Source organism: Mercenaria mercenaria, chromosome 1 (genome assembly GCF_021730395.1).
Source record: "Mercenaria mercenaria strain notata chromosome 1, MADL_Memer_1, whole genome shotgun sequence".
In the NCBI taxonomy this organism is placed as follows: Eukaryota; Metazoa; Mollusca; class Bivalvia; order Venerida; family Veneridae; genus Mercenaria; species Mercenaria mercenaria.
This window is the reverse complement of record NC_069361.1, coordinates 113,153,839-113,172,110: the sequence shown is the minus strand read 5'-3', so window position 1 is coordinate 113,172,110 and position 18,272 is coordinate 113,153,839. Positions and strand designations below refer to the sequence as shown.

The window sequence follows — 18,272 nt, the reverse complement described above, 5'->3', positions numbered from 1 at the left end:
ATTCTAGGACTTGGTCATGAAAATATGTGCAAGTATTGTCATTTCGAAGGATTAATTTGTTTGTCCCACTGCTTCTCTCAGACCTGTTTCTCGTCGAGGTCTTGCTGCAAGAATGGGAAATCTGAGAGTGAGTTAATAGGTAGACCACAGCACCATCGGCAAAGAACAATGGCTGATTTGTGTCATTTCGTTTTTTCGTTCTGCCGCAGCGATACAACGACAAATGTCATCCCCCGCCGAATGTCATCATGGCATGTGTGTATGCGTGCGTGCATCTGCTCGTCCGTCCAGTTTTGTCCAGATTATAACTTTGCCATACATTGGAAAAATACTTTATGCTTGTCTCAGTGAAATAGATTTTTGCGAGCAAACATCTGGGGCCGTATTCATAAAGTATCTTAAGTATAAGTTTTGACTTAAGTTGAAGATTTTACTTAAGTTTGTGGTGATTTCAGCTTAAGTCTAAGTAAAAAACTTAAGTCCTATTCATAAAACAGCTTAAACGTAAGATACGTAAGAAATGACTTAAGTCAGAAAACAAAATGGCATCGTGAGTACGAGTAAAGTGTTGTATTTCAGATAAAAGCACTTTAAACATAATTGTACATGTTGTATCTGTCTGAAATTAATGTTGTTTGTTTTAATGTTTTTGTCCACAATAAAAGCTAAGAATTACTTATTAAGTTGTTTTATGAATAACAAATATACTTAAGTAAAATAAATGTCTTATACTTATACTTAAGATGCTTTATGAATACGGCACCAGATCTCTATCTGAAAGGTCAATGTCACACTTGGCTGAAGGTGTCGGAAAATGGACATGTCAGATCTTTTCCAGGCAGTTAGTTTAAACATATTTATTGCATGAATTCTACAAATTACAATAATACAATAACAATTTTGCATGCAATGAATATTGACGAAAGCAGATTGTACTTATAAAGTCAATCTTCTATTATAAAATATACACCAAAAACATGGCTTGAATTTACAAAAAAAATATTTCTTGTGCAACACATCCAATTTTAGAAGAAAATATATGATAAGAGATGTTTTTGAAAATCGTAGACACTTAACATATGGGGCTCTTTTATTCCTATAATTGCTAGTAAGAGAAGTAAAGAATTTCAAATAGTGATATAAGAAAATAATATGTAGAGAACGAAAGGATTAAATTAATAAATGAAAATAATCCACCTGCAGATGAACTAGTTAAAACGTAGAGGGGTGTCAGATGTGATCAAGATATAACAGCACGTGTCACAATGGAAGTCAATGTTAGTTATTAGTGAACATTCCACTGTCAAAAGTATACTTTTGGACAGCTGCAAATATTTCTATGTTATCGTCATCAGATAATGAGTCGTCACCAAAGAGCAGGGCAGTTTCACAAATATTTCTAGTGATAGGGACAAGACTAGTCAGAAGTGAGGTACGACAGTTGTCATAAGCTCTACATACAAATACACTCTGTCAGTGCGGTGACTGTTTTCTACTTCATCGCACTGACAGAGAGGGGATTCAACAATATTACGTAGAAACGGCAGTTATGTTAACACTCGTACAGAAACTTTTTTATTTCCTCCATTGTACGGCTAGTGCCATGCAAAGCCCGGGCCCTCAAGTCAGGCGGGTTGATATTTGCAGGGCGACGTTTGGCGGGGCAACATTCGGCGGGGCGATATTCGGCGACGTTCGGCGGGGCACCATAACGGCGTTTGTCGTTGTGTCGCAGCTTTAGAACGAAATAATGAAATGGCATTAACCAGCCACCATAGCAAAGGTACAGAAAGAGGAGGGAAACTGCTTAATAGTACTGAGAAAGCAGACGGAGCCAAGAACAAAGCCTTGGGAACACCAGAGGTGAAGGTACAATCACAGATTACAGTCTGATTTCTGCCAATCAGAAAGGAGCGTACACTTTAAAATTTGTGGAGAGACGTTATATTCTTGGAGTTTTAAACTATGGATATTTTTTATACAAAAGTCTTAACAATAGATTTTGCCTTGATATTCCTTAAGATATTTATTTAGGGGAATTCAGTTGCTAAAAAGAATTTAAAATCTGACTTAGATCTAAGTGAAAATGATTTAAAAACCTGACTAAGATCTAGGTAAAATAATTTGAAACCTGACTTAAAGAAATAACACAAGTTCCAATTAAAGATCCTATCAGAAGACTTTCCTGTAAAAATTGTCAGATTAGGTTTCCCTACCGTCAACAGTGCCTGGAAACATCGCACATGATATGGTATATTTTCATCATTAAAGTTTTAAAGATGGTATAGACTAGGAGTAATACCAGCAAAAAGACTTTTCTTTTGATAACGTTTTTTATAAAAAATGTTTGGAACCTTTAATTGAGAGGTACTGAAAAGAAAGTCGTAACTGGCATACAGTATACGAGAACTCGACATCCATATAAAATCCTTTTATCAATTATGACTTTATAAACACGAAAGGGTTGTTGAACTCTTAACATAATTATGTTAATTTTAGAGCGCACCTGCTAACACATGGTAAGAATAGAAATACAAAGTAAAAAACATATTTTTCCCGTTTAAAACAAAAAATAGTTAAGGTTACCCTTGGAGAGACATGCGTTTGCGATTTAGTTTCTAAATATATTACTAGACTGGATGCTTTTCGCGTCAATTATAATTCGCGTTTTTGACAGACAACAAACATATTCGTGTTTGAGTTCCCGCGTCGCTCAATTCGCTAATATTAGCAAAACTAAAACTATTGAGAATATTACCCAGTGCACGGTAAACGTGTAAAAGTTTTATCTACAACTTATAACTTTATTGCACAGGGGCATCGGAAATGAAATGATATTCTCTGCCTAAGATAAAAGTTGCACTGGAAAGCTCCTAGAGAGAATTATTAACAAGAGACTGACCTGGCACCTGGAGTCCAACAATTTTATAGTTCCCACACAGACTGGGTACCGCTAGAATCGCAGCATAGAAGACCAACTGGCATACTTCACCCAAGATATTAAAGACGCTTTCCAAGAGAAGAAAAAGGTTCTGGCAGTTTTCTTTGACTTGTCCAAAGCTTTTGACAGAGTCTGGAAAGAGGATCTACTTCTAAAGCTTCTACAAAATGATGTCACAGGAAATATGTTCAGCTGGTTCAAGAACTTCCTCTTCCACAGAACGCCAAGAGTCAAGCTAGATGACACTCTCAGCAACTTGGTTAAAATGAGAGGAGGTGTTCCACAAGGCGGAGTTATCTCGCCCACCTTGTTCTTAGTATACATCAACGACCTAGTGTCCAGCCTTCCAAGACATGTCTAAAATACCCTCCATGCTGATGATCTTGCCATTTGGTGTTCCGAGACAAGCACAGCCACAGTCAAGCTTAGAATCCAGACCACCATCCAAAATGTAGTTAAGTGGATGGAAATGTGGGCGCTCAACATCAACAAGACAAAAACTGTCTCCACACTCTTCTCTTTGTCCACTTCAAAGGAGAGAGTCAACCTGAAACTGGACGAACATCCTGTGCCCCGGGTAGAGACACCAACCTTCCTTGGCACAACACTTGACTCTCGCCCAACGTGGAAACCACACATAGAAAACCTGCATGAGAGGGCCTTCAAGAAACTCACAATTATGAAAAAAACTGGCCGGAACAAGTTGGGGAGCAAATGCAAAGATCCTACGGCAAGTCTACACAGGCACCGGACGGCCCATAGCAGAGTATACCTCCATCTCATGGGTAACTGCTTCCAAAACCAGTAAAGATAAACTGGACAAGATTCAAAATTCGGGCCTGAGGATAATTCTCGGAGCCATGAAAACCACTCCAATAAAAGAAATGGAAAAGACAGCCAACCTTGAGTCATTACACACAAGACGAGAGTATAAAGCCCTTGTGCAGGCAGAGAAGGCAAAGAGTCTACCACCCCACCCACTCCACTCAAAACTCGAGAGCAGAACCAAGAACAGACTGAAACGACAGAGTCTCAACCACATCGTAAAAGAACTACAAAGAGGGAAAGCAGCAGCTCTGGACACAGAGGCAGAGCCGCATGTGCCCGATGATTGGGTTCCTAGCCATGTGCTCCCAAGATCAGATTGGAGGTGCCAGGAGTAGAAGAAAAGGGAAAACAACATCAGGCTCACCAACAATCTCTTACGCTAGAAATGATCCATGACCGCTATCCAGCACACTCTTGGATCCAAGCATACACCGATGGATCAGCCGTAAAGGCAGTTCAGAATGCTGGGAATGGTGTCTACATCAAATTTCCAGTCAACTCCACTCTCACTCTCTCTCATTCAGTCGGCAAGAGATGCTCCAACTACAGAGCGGCGGAGATGCAAGCCCTCACATCGGCCATACTCCAACTGTTTGAGCGAGGAGAAAAGGGACAAAATATTGTTTTTCTAACAGACTCCAAGTCAGCTCTTCAGACTCTCTCAGCAGGTCCAGCAGACAACTCAACCAGACAGCTGCTGGAAAACATCAATCTCCTGTCTGAGAACAACAATGTAGCATTACAATGGATTCCTGCACACGTGGGCGTAGCTGGAAATGAAGCTGCGGACAAACTTGCAAAGGAAGCAACCAAGCAAATACAGCCCCAACCTCCAACATCATACAGAGAAGCTTAGACTCTGCTGAAGAACAGCTTTGCGTCAGACTGGAAGAACATAAATGGGGGCTACCTGCCCAATCATGACAGTCTATACAAGCTAAACAGGCACAGTCAAAAAAATTATCTTCCGTCTGCGCACTGGACACTGTAGCCTGAGAAAACATATGAAGAAGCTAGGTCTTGCAGAGACAGCTAAGTGTCAGTGCGGATCAGAGGAACAAACACCATTCCACATCTTGCAGAGCAGTTCCTATCTGGAAGAAGCACGCCAGAAAGTTTGGCCCACAGACATCACATTTGAGACCAAGCTGTAGGGAGATGCCAGCGACCTGCAGAATACGGTGCAGTTCGTCGCCGCATCTAATCTTAAGATATAAAGCGGCTATAAGGAGATGGAACGCAGTAAGTATGATAAAAGTACAACAGATTATGTAAGCACTATTCTGCACAAAACGCCACAATATGCTCACCGACTGTTCTGAATTTTTGTAGTTATTTTCAATAATAAGTGTGCTACAATATGGTAATTTTAGTATTTCCTTCTGTTGGGATAATGAAAAGTTGAAACGCAGTGAAATAAAGTCGACATTAAAGGCTCATTATGCCTTTGTTTCAAATGTCGCTGCCACCTTTTTCGTTATCAACATAAGGTATGTTAATTTCTTGTTAAATCCTACATATGATAATTGTTTTCTATAATATTTGACAAAAGTTTGCATATTGATGCATATAGTAGAAGGCTTTATTGAATTTGTGGGCTGTGATTTCCTCCCTTTGTACGTCTAACTGTACATTCTCATTTGCAGTATTAAAACTAATAAGTTTGAATAACATCTATTTGAACAGCTGTTTTATCCCTTTTTAACATAAAATTTATAGCTTTATGGAACTTTAACTGTAGTAATTATTATGGTCTAGTGAATCAAAGATAACGACTGGGGATAGAGTCAACACTCCCTAGTACTTCATGGTCATGAAACTTTTATCTCGATATGTCGTAACTGATAGCTTATACAGTTTTTTTCCATAAAAGCAGTACCAAGAAACTGGCCAATCCTTTAAATGAGTATATAGTACGAGTGACATTAGAAATTCTGTTTCATTGTCTCATTAAATTCAAAATTTATTATAAACTTTAAAATGACATATTTTATAGAACAACACATTCGGAAACAACTTTCTACTGTCTGACTGGCCAAGCATTCATTTCTGACGTCTGAACAATTTCATTGTGTGTGTGTGTGTATGTAAGCTTATTTATAGTCGCCACCAGTAACGCATATGGGCGACTCCTCCAGAAGACTGTTAGTAATGTTAGTAGGAGGATAGTATAAGATACAGAATACGCTCCAATTCCAGAAGCTTCCCTGGTTCTTTAGCGTGCCAGGTGCAAAGCACCTATACACGGGACTCTTATCCCAATGTTAGTAATTTTTAGTTGGAGGAGCGGGGGCTCGAACTCACGAGCCCTGGTTTCGTAGTCAAACAGAGTTACCATTGGACCACTGTGTCCGCTCTGAACAATTTCATGTTAACCCTTCACATGCTGGACATGACTGAACCTGGCTTTGCGGCCAGTGTAGCTCATGATCAGCCTGCACATCCGTGCAGTCTGATCAAGATCTGCACTGTTCGCCATTCAGTCAGTATAATTTTGGCACCCCTTTTAACAGTTAATGGTACTGTCCAAATTGAAAGATGGACACGTTCATTATAGAAATTTAGCAGGTTAAGAGCCAAAACATAAAATACCGAACTTGGCATTCATATATATATATCCGGAGTATTTTCAAATATTTAATTGTTAAAAATACAAAAACGACACACGATATCGGAAAATACACTTGAATTATAACTGACTAGCGATGCATACATTTTTGCTGTCTGAATAATTATAGTTTCCTATTCTTTACAAACATAAATTTCAAAACTTACTGCAGTTTATAGCAAGATATAAATGTACAAGAACTAAAAACCACATCATATATATCACTCCGCTGTTTAAACATGTTATATGTTCATCCGAAAAGCCTTAAAGGCCATACCCGTTAAACCGTCTCCCAGACTTTAAGACTTTCTTTTTCAAAATAAGATAAAATTTACGAGCCGATATAAGTAAATAATTCTTAAGTTGAATACAAAAGCGAACTCGATATGTTTAATCCACCTTACCTGCGACTGTCAATTTGCATTCATTAAATCTCACTTTTGTAATTCTAATGTATATTTACTATAGGTAGATCAATAGGATTTTAAAGCCACCATTTTATACACCGTATATTTATTTTGTTGAAAAGTGCGGAACGGCAAAAGTTTCTTATATGAAAAGCATTCTTAATTTCCAATTTTGGCATATCAAAAGGAACACTGGTACTAAATAGATACTTAAATGGAAATTCGGTGAGAAAAAGTTTTTAAAACGTTTAAGGGAAAAGTGACTTTGTATGGAATGCATGTTTGCAAATAAATTTTGCTGTTCCAATTGAAATAAATTTGAAAGTGTTCTTTTTTGGATTAGAGACATAATGGGTGCAATAAAATCAAAATTCTTTCGGTCTAAATCAGGATCCAGAAAGGAAAAGGGAGATAAAAAGGTGAAAGAAAAGAAGCAAAAGAAAACAGTTAATCTTCCAGACTCCCATTCTGCGAGGAAGATTGTGGACCCTAGACTGCCCTTCTCCAACTATAGGCAGATTTTTAGTATACGCAATGCATGGAAGGCCATTCAGCGATCCATGGAAGAATGTGCTACAGAAACATTTATCAGGTAAAGAAAGACAACTCTGTTCTTTTTTTTTATTGGCCACAGTCAGGGCTTGAAGAAGTAAGTGTATGATGCATCCATGGTCGCAACTGACCTCTCTTGTTCTAATAATCACCTGACACGCTTCATATTTTAATTCCAGCAGGTTTATTGACGAACATTATATGTAAACTGTCCAAGTTTTAAGGTCACGCATTACCCGTTTCTTCTACTTATATGCAAGACAATAATAAGATTAAAGTTAATATTTAATTAGTTTATATAGGTTCGTCTTAGATTTAGCCCGTATTGTTATTGTGGTTTACATTGTATTATAACGGGCATTGGCGTATTATAACTTAAGTATATGAACAAATGTATATATACATTTATTGATCCAACACTATACGCTGATGTACGCAATATGTATACAAAGTATTTATTAAAGTTAAAATGAATGGATCTATGATAATTCAATAGCAAAGTTTAGATTTTTTTCCATTACAGCAGAATAATACCTTAGTATTCCCTATCAAATATGATAAATTTGGGGCACTTGTGACACTTGTGACAGCGCAATTCATCTTTAAATAATAAAATCGGCGTTATTTAAGTTATCATAAAATAATTGTTATTAAAGCATGTATATATCATTTTTGTGTCAGTCAAGTCGAATTCATCAATTGATTATTGATTTGAACAGGTCTCAACTCGCCATTCTTTTAAAGCATTTTGCAGGTTGCTTTAGTATATAATACAAAAGTGAATAATCTACTGTCACGATGTCAAGCAAAGCCGCTGTATTTGCAGTATAGGACAAATGGTGGTTTACTACTTTTATATAATTGTATATATATATTTCTAATTTTGAATAATTTTGTGTGTTTCATTAAAGACTTTGAAACATAGGACAGTAATGGACAATCTTTCTGTTACTTAATATGAATAGTCCACAAGAAAAATAAAATGTTCATTTGAGGATGAAAATAAAACGTGCCATTTGTGGAAGATCACAGGCCATATATATGTTATTGATCTAAAATGTTAACAACAACTTCTTAAGATATGTAACAGTGCTATATGTTATATTTGCAAGGAAAAAAAACCAGAACCCGCCAGTTTACTAGCATCTCTACTAAGCCATGTTTACTGCGGGAACCTCACTTGGTGTTTGTTTCTATTTCAACAGATCTCCATGTGTAGCGGTCACTTGTAATATAATAGGCCCTTGTTTCAATTACATCACAACAGATATATAATAGGCCCTTGTTTCAATTACATCACAACAAATATATGCAATGATCATTTTCTGAAGGTGCTTGTTTCTTCAACAAACCACTTGCAATGTCTCCAATATGTCCCTTTTCTACTACATTCGAACTGCGATGATCACATCAATAGGTGCTTGTTTCAACAACAAACCACTCGCAATGTCTCCAACATGTCCCTTTTTCTACTATATTCGAACTGCAATGATCACTTTCAATAGGTGCTTGTTTCTACTACATTGAACCCCAGGTTTTAAGCATATTGCCCAGCCCAGAGGCTAATACTGGGAAAACCCGGGTATGACTGGACAATACTGGGCAATATGATATTTCAGTTCATACTTCAATACATATGTCAACAATTTAGTTGACTTACAACCATGCAGTGACCCCTGTATGCCTAATGCTATATTATCTATAAAATCTATCGAATAGACATTACTATGATGATGACTGTTCAATTACCGAGATTCTACCACCATTGCAGATGCATGTGAAATATGGTAAGATCTGCTTAATTTGAAGGAGTTAGAGCCTTATTAAGAAAAACTGGAAAAATGTTTTTACCAAGCCATAGAACCATGCCATTATTTAGAAAATATACTCTACCCCAAGTATCGTGGGAAGAAACTGTTACTAGATCAAATTACTGAAGCACAGAACCTACTTTTTGAGGAGACTCCAGCTGCAGTGCCGGACTTGTCATCATTTCTAAGTGACAAAATTAATTTGTATAAGTAAAATGCTGTAACAATTGAGAATACAAAATATGTTGTGGGATGGTGCTGTGTAGAGAGAACAAAGGCAGTTAGGGAACCACTCTGTAGGGTAGCCAAAAAAAGACAACTAGATATGCCGGCATTTCCTGCGTCAATTGAAAGAGTGTTTTCAAATTTTGTCATTATTCAGACAAAACTCAGAAACAGACTTGGGATCGAAAAAACTGCAAAACTTGTGTTCTGTTACAGAATGCTTCGTGATACAGAAGAACTAGACTGGTAGACTATCATATGTTACGCAAAATCTAGTTGTGACCTAGAAAGATCATTCAGTATGTGATCATTGACAGTGTCTAGATTATATATACAAAGTAATACTGTGTCATTTATAAATTCATGTATTTGTAACTATAAATGTTGAAGGGGGTTTACTTTCACATAAAAATATTTTGTTGTGAAAATAAACCACAATTTTGTTAATAAAACTGATCTGTCAGCTACCTATCACTTCAACAATGATTTCAAAGTAAGTTAATTAGCTCACATTTTATGATATAGAAACTCAGTTGTTTCGGTAATTTTTTTTTAGAAAACACTTCTTATTGCCCAGTATTGCCCACTTCATTCATTTTTAGGAGTATTGCCCAACCCGGGAAAACTCGGGTTTTCTCGGGCGGGTTTACCCACCCTGAGCGGGTAGACGCCAACCCTGTCAGATATGCAATTACATTTTTAGCTCACCTGAGCACAGAGTGCTCAGGGTGAGGTATTGTGATCACTCACCGTCCGGCGTCCGTCCGTCCGTCCGTCCGTCGTCCGTCCGTCCGTCCACACTTTCCTTTAAACAACATCTCCTCCTAAACCAACAGGCCAATTTTGATGAAACTTCACAGGGTTGTTCCTTGGATGGTCTTCTTTAAAAATTGTTCAAAGAATTGAATTCCATACAGAATTCTGGTTGCCATGGCAACCAAAAGTAAAAACTTTAAAAATCTTCTTCTCAAAAACCAGAAGCCCTAGAGCTTAGATATTTGGTGTGAAGCATTGCCTAGTGGACCTCTACCAAGTTTGTTCAAATCATGACCCCAGGGTCAAAATTGACCCCGCCCTGGGGGTCACTTGATTTTACATAGGAAAATCTTAAAAAATCTTCTTCTCAAAAACCAGAAGCCCTAGAGCTTAGATATTTGACTTGTAGCATTGCCTAGTGGACCTCTACTAAAATTGTTCAAATCATGACCCCGGGGTCAAAATTGACCTCGCCCCAGGGGTCACTTGATTTTACATAGGAAAATCTTCAAAAAATTTCTAAAAATAAACCAGGAGGCTTAGAGCTTAGATATTTGACATGTAGCATTGCCTAGTGGACCTCTACAAAATTTATTCAAATCATGACCCCCGGGTCAAAATTGACCCCACCCCAGGGGTCACTTGATTTTACATAGGAAAATCTTCAAAAATTTTCTAAAAATAAACCAGAAGGCCTAGGTTTTAGATATTTGACATGTAGCATTGCCTAGTAGACTTCTACAAAATTTATTCAAATCATGATCCCCGGGGTCAAATTGACCCCGCCCCATGGGATTACTAGATTGTACATAGAAAAATCTTCAAAATAAACCAGAAGGCCTAGAGCTTAGATATTTCATATGTAGCATTGCCTAGTGGACCTCTACAAAATTTGTTCAAATCATGACCCCCGGGGTTAAAATTGACCCCACCCCAGGGGTCACTTGATTTTACATAGGAAAATCTTCAAAAAAAATCTAAAAATAAACCAGAAGGCTTAGATCTTAGATATTTGACATGTAGCATTGCCTAGTAGACTTCTACAAAATTTGTTCAAATCATTACCTCCGGAGTCAAATTGACCCCACCCCATGGGGTTATTTGTTTAGCTTTAGCAAAGATTTTTTTCAAGAAAGCAATTAAACTCAGGTGAGCGATATAGGGCCATCATGGCCCTCTTGTTCAGTAGGTGTTTTTTTTCTAATACAACAGTAATGCAATATTCTATTGTTTCTACTACATCAGGTATTATTTAATGATCTTATTCAATACGCCCTTGTAGTAATGACAACTTCCAACAGTGTTTGTTTGTACTACACCAGACAAGCAATAAGCTTGTTCATTACGTCATTGTTCCTATTACATCATACATTTAATAACTACCTACAGTATCCTCTTTATTATTATTATTATTATAATAAAAAAAATCAATGACCACCTACAATATGGTCATTGTTTCTCCTATATTTCTACTACATCAGGCATGCAGTGATCACCTTCAACATGTGTATCAGATGTGCAATGACCAACTTCAAGAAGGCATTGTTGCTGCTACAAAAGACTTTCAATGATCGCCTTCAATATCTTCCTGTTTCTGCAGTAATCATCTTCGAGATGTCAATGCCTTTATTATATCATCATGCAATGGCTTTAGTGATCATGCTCCTCTTTTACTTACAATATAATTAATGAACATATTCAATATGACCGTGTTTCTATTTCATAAGACTTGCAATTTTGGTCACATTCAAGAAGTCTTTGCTTCCGAACATCAGACTTACAATGGTCATTCTGAAAGCGCCCTTGTTGTACTATTTCACACTTGGAATTACATGTATAACCATCTTTTTTTGCTGTGTTTCGTTATTTTATATTTTAAAACAGGTATCCAAGTACACAAACATGAGTGGTATTCCAATTGGCTTGCAATTTCAGATACCAAATTGCAAACAGAAGTATAAAAACATGAGTGGCATTTTACTAGTTAGTAATTTCAGATTTTTTAAACAGCTATACAAATTACAAGTAGAAGTATAAAAGTATAACTGGTACTTTTTGCTAGTTTGTAATTTCAGACTTTTAAACAACCTTTCAAATTACAAGCATAATTACAAAAGCATAACTGGTATTATTTACTGGCATGTAAATTCAGACTTTTAAACAACCATACAAATTACAAACATAATTACAAAAGCATAACTGGTATATTTTACTGACATGTGAATTCAGACTTTTAAACAACCATACAAATTACAAGCATAATTACAAAAGCATAACTGGTATTTTTTACTGACATGTGAATTCAGACTTTTAAACAACGATACAAATTACAAACATAATTACAAAAGCATAACTGGTATTTTTAACTGACATGTAAATTCAGACTTTTAAACAACCTTTCAAATTACAAGCATAATTACAAAAGCATAACTGGTATTATTTACTGGCAGGTAAATTCAGACTTTTAAACAACCTTTCAAATTACAAGCATAATTACAAAAGCATAACTGGTATTTTTACTGGCAGGTAAATTCAGACTTTTAAACAACCTTTCAAATTACAAGCATAATTACAAAAGCATAACTGGTATTATTTACTGGCAGGTAAATTCAGACTTTTAAACAACCGTACAAATTACAAGCATAATTACAAAAGCATAACTGGTATTTTTACTGACATGTAAATTCAGACTTTTAAACAACCGTGCAAATTACTAGCATAATTACAAAAGCATAACTGGTATTTTTACTGACATGTAAATTCAGACTTTTAAACAACCGTGCAAATTACTAGCATAATTACAAAAGCATAACTGGTATATTTACTGGCATGTAAATTCAGACTTTTAAACAACTATACAAATTACAAGCATAATTACAAAAGCATAACTGGTAATTTTTACTGACATGTAAATTCAGACTTTTAAACAACCATACAAATTACAAGCATAATTACAAAAATCATAACTGGTATTTTTTACTGGCATGTCAAATCAGACTTTTAAACAACCATACAAATTACAAGCATAATTACAAAAGCATAACTGGTATTTTTTACTGGCATGTCAAATCAGACATTTAAACAACCGTGCAAATTACAAGCATACTTTTAATACAAAAGCATAGCTGGTATTTATTACTGACATGTAAATTCAGACTTTTAAACAACCATACAAATTACAAGCATAGTTACAAAAGCATAACTGGTATTTTTTACTTGTTTTTAATTTCAGATTCTTAAACAACCATACAAATTACAAGGAGAAGTATGCAAGTATAAGTGGGATTCAAGATGGAGACCTCGAAGAACTGAGGAAGAATCAGGATTTTGAAGATAAAGCAATGGATATCTATGTTATATTTGATGGCGTCATAGCAAATCTAGAAGACGTTGATAAAGCCTTGCAAGAGATACAATATGGGGCTCCTGCTACACAGTTTTCACACAAAATGGTCAAAGTAGGTAATCTCAGAGTTTTTCTACCATAAGATAAGTTTAATCACAACTCCAGTTTTCATACAAAAATCTCAAACTAACTGTTTAACAAAGAGTCCATGAATTTCGTTCAGCTAAAAAACTAAACAAAATAATAGACATGGTTTGTGATTCACTCCTAATCAAGTAAGAAAGTCAGATTTTGATCTTACAATTTAAGCATGTTACATATGCTGTTCATAAAATCTTTGTATAGTTTTTGTGTAATATTTCTTGCAAAAAGTTACTGAAACATACATAATCTTCGACTATAAGGAGCAAGAACGTATCTAACTCTAAAATGATTGTCTGATACCTGCATACCGTATTACTTATATGTCTATCATTTACACATGCTTACATCTTTTAGTAGAAGATTAGATTAGAGGTCAGCAGGTACTTCTATGATTTTAAAAAAAGTAGATTGGTTTTGATTAAACTGTCATTTTGGAGCTGTTATTTTGTTGTGCAATGATCTTTGTTGCATTTGGCCAAATTGTAGACCAGGACAGGGTCGTAGCTGGTCCAAACACCGAGTATCTGTGGGTTGGGCACAGACGCCTGCTTATCTCATACAACAGGCAGTTAAAGCATATATTTTGTGTATATAACCTTAGGACGGCCAGCACATATTTATGCAATCTCGCCAGGCATATGTATGTTTTTGACAACACAGAAAATGACGTCACTCGACCTTCAGCTATTTCCGGAAGTAAATAAAATGAAAGTAGAAATGCTAAACTTGAAAACGAAAGCCGCATTTTGATTCGTAGATTGTCAGGGGTCACGCGCAGGGGTCACCCCGTCTAAATGTATGCGCGTGGACTTCTTTTTTGCTATTGGGGAGCCAATTTTCAGCAATTTATTACGAATTGAAATTACCTGGGCTTTAGTACAGCATGTCAACTTTTAATCTATGAAAAAATATTTGAGGTCTGGATAAACAGAAATCCCACAGTGGTCCGTAATGGATCAAGGGTACATTGATAATTTTGGAACTTCATCAAATCGCTCAAAATGTCATTTTTGATGTTGTCTGAGAGTGTCAGTATATGCCTCAGATGTAAGATATAACCGTATTTAAGAGCTGCAGACCTAGACATTTCAGAAATATTTTCAAAATAAGTTTCGTGTAATAAATGTTGTTTCTACGGAAGCGTGAAAGGGCCGTCAGACGCTAATACGTTTTAGTACGTTAAGGCTGCGGAAAGGATATATAACAGTTTGAAAAAACCTAGAAATTTAACATGAATCGACCATTCATGAAAGTCGACGCATTTGAAAAAGAATAATAAATTCATAACGTGCGTGATTCAATGATATTTAATAACTTTCCCATAATACATGTCAATATAAAATATTTACATATCTATACAATTATTACAATAATTATAAATATAACGCACATTCAATTTTGTTAACAACATGATATCAAAAGCAAAAGAGTTTGGCCACAATTTGTTGCAACATTAGAGGGTCGACCATTCAAATTTAATTGATTTCGATTTCAAATCTGGTTTTGTTCATTAATCACAATTTATTTGTATGAAAAGAGAAAAGAGAGGTAATGAATAATGCATTTTAATGATATATTGCTGTTGCATTGTATTCGAGATTTTCCTGCGTTTGCTTCTCTTTTTCTTTTGAGAAGAAAAAAGCGGAAGTAATGCATTTGTTTTGCGTTTTTGAGACGAAAACAATCAATATGAAAGTTGCAAAAAAGCCCTTCAACTGCCGCTGAATTAACCATTTCATAGGGTCAGTGAAACGAACATAATCTACAACGACATTCAGCTGTTAAAAACATGTCAATTTACATTTTTACGTTTTAGGATCTTCTTACTGATTTTATTGCACATGTATTGCTTCTGTTTGCTTAATAACCTTCGACATGCTGTCTTTACCAATTGTGAAATACATAAATATTTCAAGAATAACAATAACGTCTAGGTCTACTTAGATAATTACTTTACAAAAAGTTTAAATCATTGGTTTCGTATGAAAATCTATGTGAGGTGATAACTTTTCCGATAAATATGACATTTATAGTTATAAAACTGAAGTTCCAAAGAGGAATTTCTGAACCTGATAAGAAACGTGACACTTTACACCACATGAGAACGACAAAGGTGACTTTGTCACAGTTATCATCACATTTCAGTGTCAATGTCACTGTCTCCTTGTGGTTTTATTTTCACTGAAATATGACCCTCAGATATTTTTGTTACAACCACAAAAGCTATTAGTTCTGTTATATAAAATTGTACATGAAATATTTTGTTTAGACACGGAGACAAACTGTTTTGTTTTAAAAACTGGCCTCTGTAACATGTCAAAAAAGATATGCATTTGGTATTTGTTGACCTTTCTTAATATACAATGGAACCTCCTTAATACGAACCCCTCTAACCCGGAAACCACTCTAAACTGAACTGGCGTCTTTACGTCTGTGAAATCGCCCGTGTTTCAATACCAAACATGTTTAATCACGTAAATAATGACAAATCTTCACGCAGGGAAACAGCACATATGCAATGTCGGAAGCACATACGTGTGCAGTGTCATTAGTCAAATTGTCACGGGGAACTTATGGCCGACTTGGGATATAAACTTTCAACTTCTGTGTTCTTTATGGCAAGGTAAATGCTTCAGAAAATAAAATGAGCAAAGAATAAAATGTGACATGTTTAAAAGATATGGCGGTTTATAATGTTCGACTTATTAAGACTTCATTCTGCACCCTATTAATTTCAGGACTACCAAGGAGCGTTTATGGAAACGATCAGATTACATTTGGGATCAGACAGGTTTACTGAAACAACTGAAAACAATTACAAACTTCTGTACGAGTTTATTCAGGAAGAATTGTGTAAACACATTGAAGACGATGAATCAACAGTTATTGATGATTCAAAAGCGGAGGTAGACGAATCAGAGACTGTGGTCGATGATTCAAGAATGGTTGCTGATACTGAGGTTGAGGTTAATTTATGCATGGATGATACTTCTTAACGAGGAGTATAAAAATTGAAACGTTTAGGCCAGCGGTATGAAGGGAAAACTGTAGCTTCCACGGTTGTTTGTTAAAACGAGACTCAATCAAACAGGATCCTATTATTTTGTATCTGCTGATAGAAGTCCCAGTGCATTGTCTCAGAAACAAAATGTATCCACTTTTAAACTGTAGCATCTTCAAAATATAACACCCAGGGATATTATATTAACAAAATGTTGCACATATGGAGTAAATGTAAAGAATATATAGTACATTTGTCTGATATGTCAACAAAGTATAGCATCTACGATGTATAAATGTGTTATATCAACAATTTGAAGAATATGTGGTTATTATGTCAACAAAATAAAGCTTACATATACATGTATATTTGTTATGTCAACAAAATATGGTATATAGTTATTGTCTAAATTAAGTGGCATCAATGGCTGTTAAGAGAAAAACATGTTTCATCTATGGACATAACATCTCAGCTTAGAAGTATAAATATGAACATATTTCCTTTAGATAAGGAGAATATAGATCTATGCATTACACATACGTATGAATTGCACACTATATTATACACACAAATATTTACAATAAAATACAGAAATTATTATGTTCCAATGTACTTGTCATTAATTTTTATTATATGTATCACTTCTGCGAAAATTAGAATGCACACTGCTTGAAATTAAAAAGTTGACACAAGCTACAATAATAGACATTTCTACTGAACATTCTACATGAACGTTTAATATAAAAAAAAACCGCTGATTTCATTAACATGTTTATACACTTTGATTTTAATTTTATGGCCAACCACTTGTGCAAAATTAAAAGTTACAGCAGGATGCATGACGGCTGTACAACTTTTACAAATATGGACATATACTTTGTGGAGTTCATTTGATTATATGTATTTTTTCTATAAAGTAAATAGCAGAAATATGTTTCTTAACCTTCTCATGCTTTCAACGTTGTTTTGTTGAGGTCATGCATAATTATGAGAACTTGAGGTGCAATTTTTAACACTGAATAGAAACTTTGTACTTATAATTGATATTCAAACTGCGTCTTCATTTAATCTATGCAAATTTATTTCTTATTAAGTCATATAAGTATCAAGTACTTGTTTATGACACTTGTGGTGATGATAGAGTGGACAGGCCAGCTGATTTTAAGGCGTTTCCGTTCTCAGGTCAGTGGGTGGATGAAACAGTTCATTTATAAGCATACTCCCCATCTTATCAAAGATGCGGGCTAGATTTTATTTCATTCTCATAGAACACAAATTAAACAAACAATAGAATATAATTTTATAAGAATTTTAGAAAAAAGCAACGATACGTTTGCGAAATTATCGACGAAAAACAGAATAATACGCAAAATAATTAAGTGAAGGACATAGATGAACTAACATAATCAACATCCATACTAGCTTTTAATCATCTGTTACCATTTAATTACGGAGAGTGATACCGATACAGATCTTAATTAAAATCGGGAGTATAGAACTAGAAAACAATAGCAGTGTATAGCTATTGACCAACATGGATCATTGTAAGCAATGCAGTACACGTGTACCAATCCATATCTCAACAACTGGTGAGCCAAATATGTTGAAATTCAAGTGCGAATTTCAAAATATTGCAATTATCAAACCCCGCAT

General features: G+C 35.5%; 1 protein-coding gene across 1 annotated transcript; it reads left to right on the top strand.

Annotated features, from left to right (window-relative positions):
* Positions 1–6,838: 6,838 nt before the first annotated feature.
* Positions 6,839–17,553, top strand: LOC128547740 (uncharacterized). The gene is made up of 3 exons (XM_053520874.1): positions 6,839–7,376; positions 13,361–13,586; positions 16,357–17,553. Exons 1-3 carry the CDS (start codon positions 7,135–7,137, stop codon positions 16,612–16,614), a joined length of 726 nt encoding a protein of 241 aa, XP_053376849.1. The 5' UTR covers positions 6,839–7,134; the 3' UTR covers positions 16,615–17,553.
* Positions 17,554–18,272: the final 719 nt, after the last annotated feature.